This window comes from Phycodurus eques, chromosome 5 (assembly GCF_024500275.1).
Source record: "Phycodurus eques isolate BA_2022a chromosome 5, UOR_Pequ_1.1, whole genome shotgun sequence".
Classification (NCBI taxonomy): domain Eukaryota; kingdom Metazoa; phylum Chordata; class Actinopteri; order Syngnathiformes; family Syngnathidae; genus Phycodurus; species Phycodurus eques.
Genome location: NC_084529.1, coordinates 5665763 through 5679711, shown reverse-complemented (window position 1 = coordinate 5679711; position 13949 = coordinate 5665763). Strand labels below are relative to the sequence as shown.

Below are 13949 nucleotides of genomic sequence, written 5' to 3'. Positions count from 1 at the left end.
GAACATCCTTACGGCGGCCAAGCTAAAAGAACGAATGATTTTATAAACTGATTCAGTTCAGTTCAGCGGGTTCTTTGGCAGAAAGAGAAAAGGAAAACACAGAGCCTAGAACTGAATGTGGGGACTTTGAATGTTGGGACTATGACAGGAAAATCTCGGGATTTGGTTGACATGATGATTAGGAGAAAGGTTGATATATTGTGTGTCCAGGAGACCAGGTGGAAAGGCAGTAAGGCTAGAAGTTTAGGGGCAGGGTTTAAATTATTTTACCATGGTGTAGATGGGAAGAGAAATGGAGTCGGGGTTATTTTAAAAGAAGAGTTGGCTAAGAATGTCTTGGAGGTGAAAAGAGTATCAGATCGAGTGATGAGGCTGGAATTTGAAATTGAGGGTGTGATGTGTAATGTGATTAGTGGCTATGCCCCACGGGTAGAATGTGACCTAGAGGTGAAAGATAGATTCTGGAAGGAGCTAGATGATGTAGTTCTGAGCATCCCAGACAGAGAGTGAGTCGTAATTGGTGCAGATTGTAATGGACATATTGGTGAAGGTAATAGGAGTGATGAAGAAGTGATGGGTAAGTACGGCATCCAGGAAAGGAACTTGGAGGGACAGATGGTGGTAGACTTTGCAACAAGGATGCAAATGGCTGTAGTGAACACTTTTTTCCAGAAGAGGCACGAACATAGGGTGACCTATAAGAGCGGAGGTAGAAGCACACAGGTGGATTACATCTTGTGCCGACGATGTAATCTGAAGGAGGTTACCAACTGTAAGGTAGTGGTAGGGGAAAGTGTGGCTAGACAGCATAGGATGGTGGTGTGTAAGATGACTCTGGTGGTGGGGAGGAAAATTAGGAAGACAAAGGCAGAGAAGAGAACCATGCGGTGGAAGCTGAGACAAGGACAAGTGTTGTGCAGCTTTTCGGGAAGAGGTGATACAGGCTCTCGGTGGACGGGAGGAGCTTCCAGAAGACTGGACCACTGCAGCCAAGGTGATCAGAGAAGCAGACAGGAGAGTACTTGGTGTATCTTCTGGCAGGAAAGGAGAGAAGGAGACTTGGTGGTGGAACCTCACAGTACAGGAAATCATACAAGGAAAAAGGTTAGCTAAGAAGAAGTGGGACACTGAGAGGGCAGAGGAGAGGCGAAAGGAATACATTGAGATGCGACACAGGGCAAAGGTAGAGGTGGCAAAGGCAAAACAAGAGGCATATGATGACATGTATGGCAGGTTGGACACTAAATAAGGAGAAAAGGATCTATACATGCTGGCCAGACAGAGGGTTAGAGATGGGAAGGATGTGCAGCAGGTTAGGGTGATTAAGGATAGAGATGGAAATATGTTGACTGGTGCCAACAGTGTGCTTGCTAGATGAAAAGAATACTTCGAGGAGTTGATGAATGAGGAAAATGATAGGGAGAGTAGAAGAGGCAAGTGTGGTGGACCAGGAAGTGGCAATGATTAGTAAGGGGGGAAGTTAGAAAGGCATTAAAGAGAATGAAAAATGGAAAGGCAGTTGGTCCTGATGACATTCCTGTGGAGGTATGGAAGCATCTAGGAGAGGTGGCTGTGGAGTTTTTGACCAGCTTGTTCAATAGAATTCTAGTGCGTGAGAAGATGCCTGAGGAATGGAGGAAATGTGTACTGGTGCCCATTTTTAAGAACAAAGGTGATGTGCAGAGCTGTGGCAACTATAGAGGAATAAAGTTGATGAGCCACACAATAAAGTTATGGGAAAGAGTAGTGGAGGCTAGACTCAGGACAGAAGTGAGTATTTGCGAGCAACAGTATGGTTTCATGCCTAGAAAGTGTACCACAGATGCATTATTTGCCTTGAGGATGTTGATGGAAAAGTACAGAGAAGGTCAGAAAGAGCTACATTGTGTCTTTGTAGATCTAGAGAAAGCCTATGACAGAGTAGCCAGAGAGGAACTGTGGTACTGCATGCGGAAGTCTGGAGTGGCAGAGAAGTATGTTAGAATAATACAGGACATGTACGAGGGCAGCAGAACAGCGGTGAGGTGTGCTGTAGGTGTGACAGACAAATTTAAGGTGGAGGTGGGACTGCATCAGGGATCAGCCCTGAGCCCCTTCCTTTTTGCAGTGGTGATGGATAGGCTGACAGATGAGGTTAGACTGGAATCCCCGTGGACCATGATGTTTGCAGATGACATTGCGATCTGCAGTGAAAGAAGGGAGCAGCTGGGGGAACAGTTAGAAAGATGGAGGCATGCACTAGAAAGAAGAGGAATGAAGATTAGCCGAAGTAAAACAGAATATATGTGCATGAATGAGAGGGAGGGTGGGGGAAGAATGAGGCTACAGGGAGAAGAGATCGCAAGGGTGGAGGACTTTAAATACTTGGGGTCAACCGTCCAGAGCAATGGTGAGTGTGGTCAGGAAGTGAAGAAACGGGTCCAAGCAGGTTGGAACGGGTGGAGGAAGGTGTCAGGTGTGTTATGTGACAGAAGAGTCTCTGCTAGGATGAAGGGCAAAGTTTATAAAACAGTAGTGAGGCCAGCCATGATGTATGGATTAGAGACAGTGCCACTGAAGAGACAACAGGAAGCAGAGCTGGAGGTGGCGGAAATGAAGATGTTGAGGTTCGCTCTTGGAGTGACCAAGTTGGATAAAATTAAAAATGAGCTCGTCAGAGTGACAGCCAAGGTTCGATGTTTTGGAGACAAAGTTAGAGAGCGCAGACTTCAATGGTTTGGACACGTCCAGAGGAGAAATAGTGAGTATATTGGTAGAAGGATGATGAGGATGGAGCTCCCAGGCAAGAGAGCTAGAGGAAGACCAAAGAGAAGGTTGATGGACGTCGTGAGGGAAGACATGATGGCAGTTGGTGTTCGAGAGGAGGATGCAGGAGATAGGCTTACATGGAAAAGGAAGACGCGCTGTGGCGACCCCTATAGGGACAAGCCGAAAGGAAAAGAAGAAGATTCAGTTCAGTTCATTCACTCAAAAGATTCATTCACGAACGAAACAACACTGGGCACAGCAGAAGCACGTGAGTCCTGAACACGACAGGATGACGGACGGCTGTCTTGACTTCGCGGTCATTTCTGGCAACTTAGAAAATAGTGATGGCGAGATGAAGCTTCATGAAGCATTGTAACGCTTCAGCTATTGGTTCATTTTGTGATGCTTCATTGCACACGACACCACCTGCTGGCCATGTGCATAATCACAGGCAGCTGTATCTTTACCATACATACAGTATGTGATGCGTTGCATCTTTGCGTCTTTTTGGCTCTCGTGAATGACTGTATTAAAAAACAATGTCTGAGCAAGTAATTTCCCAACATAATGTGTAAAATATATTATTTGTGAACATATTCTGTGTGCTTTAAATGTTCCTCAACACTGGTATGGCAAGTTGTATAATGTTTGCGGTGCTGTTTGTGGCTCGAACTCAGGCAACCACCATACCCCAACGGCTGGGCTATTAGACCAGGACAGCAGCCTCTTTCCCAGGATTTCGAGGAGTGACGTAGCATTCGCTCGCTATCTTCTGCCCAAGCTATATCCAAACAATGCTGTAAACACTCCAAACTCTAGTAGCCGATACAAACTACACAATCTTTCTCCAAACTCTGAGCTGACCGCAACTCTATAAAAAAAAAAAAAAAAAAAAAAAAACGCACATTTTGAATGGGTTTGCATGAGGTGTTTCCGTTGCTGTCAAATCCCTGAAGTGCTTCCCGAATCGGTCACGTGGTACGGCCCGGGCAGGGAGGCTTCATCAGACGTCATCACTTCCGGCTCCTCCCCTAAAGGAAGCAAGCCTCGATACGCGCTTTGCGTACACGCCCCCTCCATTACTCGACACACGCCTCGAACACTCGTTACAAAGCGTAACATCACTAGTAGAAAACCTTTTAAGTTAGAGTAGATAAGGCACAGCAAAAGACACTAAGGACAATCAACTTCCGCTGTCATCGGGCAGGAGGCGGGGTACACCCTGAACTGGTTGCCAGCCAATCGCAGGGCACATAGAAACAAACAACCATCCGTAATCACATTCACACCTACGGGCAATTTAGAGTCTCCAATTAATGCATGTTTTTGGGATGTGGGAGGAAACCGGAGTACCCGGAGAAAACCCACGCAGGCACGGGGAGAACATGCAAACTCCACACAGGCGGGGCCGGGGGTTGAACCCGGGGTCCTCAGAACTGTGAGGCTGACGCTCTAACCAGTCGCCCACCGTGCCGCCCCAAGGAGGTATCTGTTTGTATATTATTTTCAACGTGGGAAATTGTTAGCTCCCTCTGTGCAGCCATGTAAATGTTCTAACAATAACAACCTCAAGTTCAAAGTATTTATTACAGGCTTTCTTCAAAATCATTTAATATGATGGCAAAATCAAGAAGAAGAAATATACTAGACTATATTTCAAATAGAACATAAAAATAACAGTAATGTTGATTCCTAACTTTTGGCCATACGTGAAGAACTTAACAATTCTTGCAGTCCAATGATTTAACATTCAAATTAAAACATTAGTGAAATAAACGCTCAATGACACTACAATTACATTCTTATTTGGCTTTGCTGTTATGAAAACAAAGAAAAGATCTACTGCATGACCTGTACAGTAGCCATATTGACACATTAACATAGAGAAAACAATTACATTCAGTAGTTACAGATACAAATTGGAAATTGGAATTTCCATTTTTGGTCTTTATTTTGAAATCCAAAAACAAAAGGAATCCTCCTTTTGCAAGCAGGGACCTTTGATTTTAGAATAAACAGGTGCTGTACACTGTGACTTTGTGGCTTATCTGCTGCAGCAGCTCCTTCACTGAGGCCTCCAGCTCCACCAGCTGTTCTGCCTTGACCTCTAGGGCACGATGGTTGACCTCAAACGACTTTTCTAGCTCTGAAATGTGAAACGATAGATTTAGTGAGCTTCAAATTATTAGGCATTTGCAATTATTGTAAATATTCAATGCTATTTAACGTGAATAGCATTTTTTCAGTCTTCGATATCACTTGACCAAGTCTCTCATCCATTGTGAATACATGTATAGTTTGTTACTGAACCTCAGTTGCTGATTAAAGAATTGGTGTGTCGACGTATACTGCAGTCCACCCATGTAGATATTGTAAGATGCGCCAGCGCCACACACACGGTTGGTGCGTTGTCTACCATGAGAATTATTTGACTGTGAAAGGCAGTTTTTCTTATGTCAGATTTAGAGACCCCCCTTATTTTGGAGAGGTCATTTTCACACCTTCGGGGCACCCTAAAGGCCTCTTAATACTCCCGCGCTCGCACGGCTGACTACGCCCACATTGCATCACGTGACTGGCGAATTGCGTAGCTTGACGTGCGCACGGCAAAAATTGTTGCGACACACAGAATCCCGCGGGGATCATCTCTCGTGATGGGTCCGTTTTAGTCACATACTGTGATGATGTATTCAGCGTTCCTCCCGGTTCCACATAGCACCTATGCCCGCCGCCTTCTCGATCGATTTTGCAGCATAATTAAACGTGTCATCTGGTCAGCTAGGTCCATTTGTTCTAGCAGATTCTGTTCCGCGGTCGCCATTGTTGTTGCTTTTCCCTTGTTACGGAAGGGAAAGTAAAAACGGCTACTGGAAACGGCCCAAAAAAGGCAGAGGAAACTCCGCCCTCTGGCATACTCGCCAATACCAGCTGTAGCGGCACCCCCGACTTGGAGGAGAACTGAAGCACACTTTCAAAACAGCGTGCGTGTGGGTTGCACTCAAGTATAAAGGCAAAGTACGTCTGGTGTGTTCTTCTGAAACCATTCTGTTGTTGATTTGCTTCCGTTTTGGATCATTGTCCTGTTCCAACACCCATCATCTTTTGTGCTTCAACTGTTGGACAGATAGCCACAAGTTCTACAAAATATCTTAATAAACTTGTGAATAAATTTTTCCATTGATGATTGTAAGCTGTCCAGGCCCTGAGTTAGTGAAGCAGGCCCATACAATGATTCTCCCTTCAACATGATTCACATTTGGGATAAGGTTTTGCTTTTAGTGAGCTCTGCCATTTTTCCTCCACACATGATGATGTGTATTCCTCCCAAACAATTCATCTTTGGTTTTATCAGTTCACAGAATACTTTGTCATTAGTGCTGTGGAACATCCAAGTGCTTTTTAGTAAACTTCAAATGTGGGACAATGTTTTCCTTTGACAGAAACGGCTTCCGATTTGGTGTTCTCCTATGAAGCCCATTCTTTGTTGTTTTAAGTATGGTAGATTTGTCTACAGGGATGTTAGCACGTGCAAGTGATTTCTCTACGTCTTCAGCTGACACTCCCGTAGTGGTGTCACAATACCAAAATTCTGAGCGAGATACTATACGTGCATAAAGTACCCCCATACCGGTACAGAAACGATACCATGGGGGGCGGGGGGGACCTTAGTAACAGCAGTGGAATGAAAACTGACAAAACAACTGCAAATACCTTTATATTTTTATTGATTAATTTTTTTTTATAAACTTAGTATTATGTAATAATTGAATTAATCCATTCTTAACATTAGTCATTATTTATAGCTTAGAGCAATGCCTGCATGATCATGTAAAGTATATATATTATATGACGAATATGTGGGTTTGCATGTATATAAAATTGTATAACTATATGCAGTATGTGTATGATATATACAGTCAGAAAAATATGACACCACCCTTGCTTCTTGAATTTCCTGTTCATTTTAATGCCTGGTACCACTAAATGCATTTCATCTGAACAATTCATGAGCTTAATTGTATTATTAAATATGATATTGGTAATTAGCAAGAAAACCAATGAAAATTGCTAGAGCTTGATATCAGCCTCTCATATTAAACTCATGAGCTATTTTCGTGGTCATTATTATATTTGTCCAAACAAATCTACTTTTTAAAACGGAACATGAAACTAACAATGGGTCTAATATTTTTTGCATGACTACATTCATCATTTCTATTTACTTACTCATACGTAATACTGTATAAGCTTTTGGTGTGCATTATTCTTGTATTTCACTGCATTTGATTTCTCCCATTGTAAACAATACTGTACATGTGCAGCCACTCAGTGGTGCTATTATTGCGTACGTAGCCACTCAACTCGAAAACGTCACCTTTTGGTTCCACTTGGATACTAAGTGGTTTTCCTTTTGCATTCGGGTGGATTTTTCGTTTTCTTGAACTCCCCGATTTCCGGCGTGGGTGTCGCCTGTGTCCGGGTTGGAGCGGTTCAAGCTGGGCTTCCGTGCGGCACGCACCCGTGCTATCGATGCCGAGTTTGCCTAACAGCACGGGAAAATCCACTGCATATAAAACCGACTTTGCTCACAGAGCCTCGTGAGCCGCGGAATCTGAATTGTCCCGGTTCCCACACAGGTGTGCGCATATACAGAACCCTCGTCCCTGATGCCACACTAAGAAGCTTTTTCTAACTTTTCAGGAGACTGGAAGTCATTTTGGTGTACTGGCGCATTTTTTAAAATTATTATTATTTTTTTAAGTACCGGTACTAAACAAAACCGGTACCGTGCTATTTTTGTCGTGAAAGTACTTCGGTCCGGGTCCGGTACTGGTACTTTGTGCAACACTACACTCTAGGGTTCTTTTTTTTTTTTTTTTTTTTACATCATTGAGTATTGTGTGCTGTGCTCTTCTCTTGGAAGAGAAGCAATAGTGCTGAACTTTTTCCATTAATAGACACTTCGTCTAACCGTGGACCGATGAACTTTGATATAGTCCTGAAAATGTTTCAAAATAAAAATTAGTATACGCATACTTTTTGGGATGCAATCGAAAGGTCATGCCCTCTGGCAGGGCGTGGCTACGTGCTTTGTATGGAGAGGTCAATTTTCCTGCAATGTTCTTCAAGTGGTGCCACCATTCGAAATTTCAAAGGCTTTCATGACCATGAAAGCCTGACCGACATAATTGTAGTCGTTCAGTCCTCTAATGTCGTTAGCGCTTGTGCCTCACACTAATAATGTTCGGTTTAGGGTGAAAGTCGGAATAACTAATTGTGTCTGGTAACAAATGTAGTCCTGTTGCTGCACAGGAACTGCAATAAATGCTAATGCGATGCTGAAAGAACAGTTTAGCGATAAGGTTACTGACGAGCGTTCGAACGCTAAAAAGTAAACGGGAGAGTGATGTCACCTTTGAGAACCTGCAGCTTGTCACTGGCTCGCAACAGCAGCTCCTTGGCTTCTTGCTGCAGCAATTCGGCCCTCTTCTTTGCGTCGGCCACACCGCCCCCCTTTTGATCAATGAGTTGCTCTACAGTGGCGTACTTGTCCTTAAGTTCAGAGTCGATGTCCTTCGTGATGTTAAGAAAAGAGGATTAATGACGATTTGCAGATGTAACCTTGTGATCCTTTTATTCTAGGACAGCAATTTTTCCACAGGAACCCGAGCTCAGGTCAACTTTCTAATTGTTCAACTTACCCTTTTTGCCTCTTTGACCATTTGTCTTATGCTTGTTGCATCGTGAATAGTGCGTTCACTGATCAGTGTGGCATTCTGAGTTCTGTTTCTAAGCAGTGTCACGTCCTCATCAAGCTGCTGCAGCCGTCTCGTGGCGTTGTTCAGTTTTAGTTCTACGTCTGATGTATCTGACTTTACCTGCGCACAACACAGTTAACACATTTGTGATTTAAAAAACGCACACACTATTAAAGCGAAGGTAAATCAGGAGGTCAAAACTTCCTGTTAAATTGCAAATGTACATATCTTTATTTGATGTAAGTAATTACTGCCAAAACTTATTTTAAAACATCACAGCCATTTTTACTCACAAGAATGTGCCGCAACATCGTCCCTCCCTCGGGCGAAGGAGAGAAAGTGACGTCACAGCTAAAGTAGCTACTAGCTAACGTGTTCCCTTACATTTGAGCAAGCATAGTTTTTTTTTTTTTTTTTTTTTTTTAAAATAGATCAGTAAGACCTGCGACCGTCGGAAAAGTACTCCGCCGGCTGTCGCCAGCCTACCGGGCGGGCACTGGGGTAGCTAGCTGCTAGACGCTAACAGCATTTAATCAATGACAGTGTAATATTTGCATCTTAAATGGCCGACTGAACATGATTTCAGGATGGTGTTGTGTTGATTTTGCTGGCAACAGTATATGTCGGTATTATAAACTGCGGTGGGGGACAAGTAGTCGTGGTCGGCCAAGCGTGGCAACGTCGCTGCGGAGGAGGCCAACTTCAAAATCAAATCTCAGGCCGTTGAATCGATGGCAACTGGACTGTTCTGTTTGTTTAGTTGTGATCGTTTCATCCAATCCCTGAGAATGGAATGACCTGAATGAATGAGAAGATTTACAGGCAAAAGGCTAACAAGCCATTGATGTCCAATGGCGGGGCTTTTATTTTGAAGTTGGCCTCCGTAGTTGCCGTGGTTTTTAATAGGAGCAATCTTGTTGTGTCTGGCTCGACTTCAACTTTTTGACTGGAGTCAACCCAACATGGATGCCTCCTGGAATAGATGAATATTTATGAATTTATCTGTTTCATTATTAGTCCACAAACACCATCATAATCAGAATACTTTGTTTAGACTAGCGGGGTCGCACAGACAAAACATGCTTGGCTTTAATTGCGCTTTAAATATTTAAACACAGAGGACTGACTGAGAGCAGCAGCTTGTTGGTGTTCTTGATATCGTCTGTGGCCTGCTGGATCGCACTGTCGGCAGCTGCCTGAGCTCTCTGAGCTTCTTCCAGAGCTTCTTTGACCATCTCCGCAGAGTCCTTCACATCAACTGCCTCCTGACTGTTGAATATAGCGAGTTAATTTTAGGATTACACAGTCTTGACATTATTTCACCAGGGGAATGAGAAGTATCACAAAATCTTCAACTTCAATATGAGAAACTGACTTTTTATTGCACGTATACAAATATTTGGCCCACTCATCCAAGTGTGGAAGTACACCACCAAGTGCCTATTTTATGAGGTGCCCATTTCTGAAAATGTGTCTGTAAGCGAGTCGTTCAGGTTTTGGCCCGATGGTGATGTCCAATCAGCCTAATTTAAACAATAGTGCCCGTACGCAGAGTTTCTCCATCCAAATCTTGGCAGCTCGCCTGGTTGAAGAGCTGCTATTTTCAAGAGACGCATACATATATGGAAACACTATATTTTCAAGCAAAAAGAAAAGCATAGCTGCAGTGTTGGATGCACAGATGAACGTTATGACGACCGGTGAGCATCCATCCGGAGGGTAGGGCTGAACGGTTTGAGGGGATTTAATCCCCAAGAGAAACGGCACATCGATCATTCGGCAAGAAACATAAATCAAAGCCATGGAACATAATGGGTTGACCAGACTCCACACCGGCTGGGCTGTGATTTGAACCCCGGTCCTCAGAACTGCGAGGCAGATGCGCCAACCAGTCGCCCACCGAGGTTTCATGCAATCCAATGAAAATATGCGACGCTTTATCGAGGTGAAGGTATTTTATTTGTCCACTTGAGGTCACCGTCCACACACTCTACACAAGCAAATGTATTTGTGCTCTGCTTCAGGGACTTGAACAACAGCCCAAGTCAACTTGGTGTGAACACGTGATTTTCTGCCTTAAGCATTTTGGACCGTGACTCACACTGATGGCAATGTAGTCAGTTAATAGCATTATGGGAACCCATAATTCATTGCGGTTAAGTTTTTAACTACAGTACTGTAGTTGTAGAAAATCAAGCTAAACGTTGCTCTTGCATTTGTTCCTATCTGTATTATTAGGAGTGTGTGCATTAGCTATTCGTCAGGCTAAAGTTGGTATTTGTGAACTTATTTCATAAAACTTTAACTGCGGCTTGTATTTTAAAGAGTGATTTTCTGGTCGTGGTCATGTTCTTTGTATCCTCAAGCAATTTGGTGACTTACCAGATGTATGAGTTAGGGTTACTCAGGAAGATGTCTTTTTTTTGTTAAGAAAAATAGCCTGATTGACCTTACGTGAGTCACTCCTGCCACATTAAAATCATATACCAACCAATAAAGCTGACTGTCAGAGATGTGCAGGTGAGTAACTGCATTACACCGACCTATAAAAATTTTTTTAAAAATAAAATCTCCAATGCATTCAATCCGCAATAAATGACCCGCGATTTAGCGAGGGATTCCTGTATACGGATTTAATGTGATGTGCGCATATTGTCAGTATAGTCAGTAATTTTTTTCAATGTTGTTTTTCTTTTAAGCCCTTACAAATACATAGTTTGAATAATTAATATTGATAACAGATTATTTATCATCTGTGCTTTTGATCCTGATTTTAAGGAAATCATGACTTGAATTGAAAAAAAAATTAGATTTTTTTTTTTTTTTTTTTTACATTTTTTAGAGGATGGGGCAGACTTGATTCGATTAGATTATTTTTTTTTTTTTTTCTTCAAATCGTTCAGACCTAATGAGGGAGTTTGTTTTGTGATTGCTGGTGTGAAATATTGAGTATGTGTCAGTTGGTGGAAGAGCTGCTCCATCAAAGTACATCAATTAACACGGTAACACAACAGGTAACACACCTAACTTGGCGGGCCCGCTCAAGTAGACTTTCAGCTCTTTCAATGTCATCTGTGCTCTGCTGCAGGATCGTCTCCACGTTGCCCAGTTCCCCCACCTTCTGGCGAATTTCATCAGTGAGGTTCTGAAGCTGTTCTCGTGTGGTTGGCATCTGCATGGCCAGCACCTCATTAGCAACTTTTTTGATACTCTCCAAGTCTGCCCCATCCTCTAAAAAAGAAACACACACATTTACAGATTGAAATATTTTGTTTGATTAGATAAGGACAGATCGGTTTTCCACAGCACTTATATTACAACATTCAGAGGTATGGTGAATATTTTACAATCTGTGGCTTTTAAAATATGACAGAAGACAAACCAAAAAAGGATGAGTTACCTGTGAGGAAGTCTCGAATCTCCCGGATAAGGGTCCTTAGCTCCTCGTTGCTCTGATCAAAATTCTGCTTTGTCCTGTTAGTCTTCATAAAAACATCATGAGCGCTCATTTTTGCTTGATCGGCCTTTTGTTTTGCCTCTGACACCTAAACAGACAGTTCAGGTTAGACTGAGTCTTAAAAGATAATCCGAAACCCCAAAGATGAAGGTTTTACCATCTTGGCGAGTTTATCCACTTCCTCCATGGCATTTAATATTTCCCGTTCAGAGTCAAGAGCTTTCTGCCAGCTGGAATGAACCTTTGACAACACACCATCACATTCGTCCCCTCCACACATGGGGCCACCCTCCGCATTTACGCATCCTAATCCCCCACAGGAAGACGAACATGAGTCCTGACCTGCTGGATTCCCGCATGTCTGTAGAGACACATCAGATTACAATCGTTACCATGAACATACAGTAAACTAACCCCTTCTTGAGCCTTCACTTTATGATGGTATCGGGGATTTATACCCTTGGTAGCGTCAAACAGGTCATATGCGAGGGAGCAGGGCTCAGAACGCCTTGTGAAGAAAAACATTGTTGGATGTCATTTTCCCTCGTCCCGATGCCGGTGCCAGGCCTGGAGGTGTGGCTCGATGGCGAGCACGATCCCGGCAGGGCACAGCACGGAGGGACAACATGGATTCCTCTTCACTTGGGCTCACCACCTATGGTAGGGCCCAAAGGGGTCAAATGCTTCGTGAGCTGAACAGCAGCCGAAGATTGGTGTTCCTATCCCCGGTTACAGAAGCTCGCTCTCGGTACATGGAGCATCACCTGTCTGGCAGGGAAGGAGCCTGAGCTGGTGGGCTAGGTTGAGAAGTTCCGACGAGATATAGTCGGGCTCACCTCGACATATAGCGTCCTCTTGAGCAGGTTGGACTCTCTTCCACTCTGGAGTTTACCACGATGAATGGTGCTGAGCAGGCGGGGGCATAATTATTGCCCCATGGCTTGGCGATTGTCTACCGGGGTTCCCCCCGGTGGACAAGAGGGTATCCTCCCTCTGTCTTTGGGCCGGGGGACAGGTCCTGACTGTTGTTTGTGCCTATGCACCAAACATCCTCTTCTAGTGGACTTCAATGCTCACTTGGAGGAATACAGTGAGATCTGGAAAGGCATGATAGGCAGAAACACCCCAACCCCTATGTATGAACCCAAGTGGTGCTTTGTTATTGGACTTCACTGCAGGTCACGGATTCTCCATAACAAACACCATATTCAAGCTAAAGGTGCACTTGGCACCAGGACACCCGAGGCTGCAGTTCAACGATCGAGTTTGTGGTCGTGTCATCAGACTTGCAGATGCTTGTCTTGGATACTCGGGTGAAGAGAGATGAGTGGCTGCTAACGCCTGTTGGTTTGTTGGCTCTGAGTAAGGGAAGATAGTGTCTGATCAGGCAGACCTAAATGCATTGTGGATGTCTGTTATAGGGCTGCACAATTAATGACATTTTGACCATGATTTTGGCTGCCACAATTAACCTGATCGTTGGCAAGTTTTACATTTCAAATAAGGGCTCTGCTGCATATGAAGCACTTTCTCAACCAGTAGTCAGCCAATTACCAGGCTTCATTAAGCTGCCTAAATAACAAGCAGCATACAATAGAAACCTCTGTCATTTATATTGTGATTTTAGTTTTGCTTTGCTGCTACGAGGCAATCCTGTAGTTTCTTTTCCTCCGTTTATTAATATGCTTACACCAAGCACAGGGGCGTACAGGAAAATTACAATATTGTGATATATATCGTTATCGGGATATACAACTTTGTTCATATCACACATGGGATTAAATAGGGAGGGAAATCACGACAGTTGAGTTCTTTGCACCCATGACTCAAGCACAACAATGGAGCCTTTCTTTGTATTTTGCACTGAAAACTGTAGCGCAATAAAAAGTACAGATATTCTCCCTAACAATGTTTGTGATTAATAATCATGATTACAATATTGATCAAAATATTTGTGCAGCCCTAGTCTGTTGGAAACATCTTGC

The 13949-nt window shown here is 43.5% G+C and overlaps 1 protein-coding gene across 1 annotated transcript in view; it reads right to left on the bottom strand.

Moving 5' to 3' along the window:
- Positions 1-4316: 4316 nt before the first annotated feature.
- lamb1a (laminin, beta 1a) overlaps positions 4317-13949 on the bottom strand; it is a 53555-nt gene continuing 43922 nt past the window's right edge. The window contains exons 27-33 of the mRNA XM_061677186.1: positions 12122-12325; positions 11908-12052; positions 11531-11738; positions 9635-9776; positions 8451-8627; positions 8163-8322; positions 4317-4894 (exon numbers count right to left, since the gene is read on the bottom strand). Of these exons, the coding sequence (XP_061533170.1) occupies positions 4755-4894; positions 8163-8322; positions 8451-8627; positions 9635-9776; positions 11531-11738; positions 11908-12052; positions 12122-12325 (1176 nt within the window). The 3' untranslated portion in view covers positions 4317-4754. The remainder of the gene's footprint in view (positions 4895-8162; positions 8323-8450; positions 8628-9634; positions 9777-11530; positions 11739-11907; positions 12053-12121; positions 12326-13949) is intronic.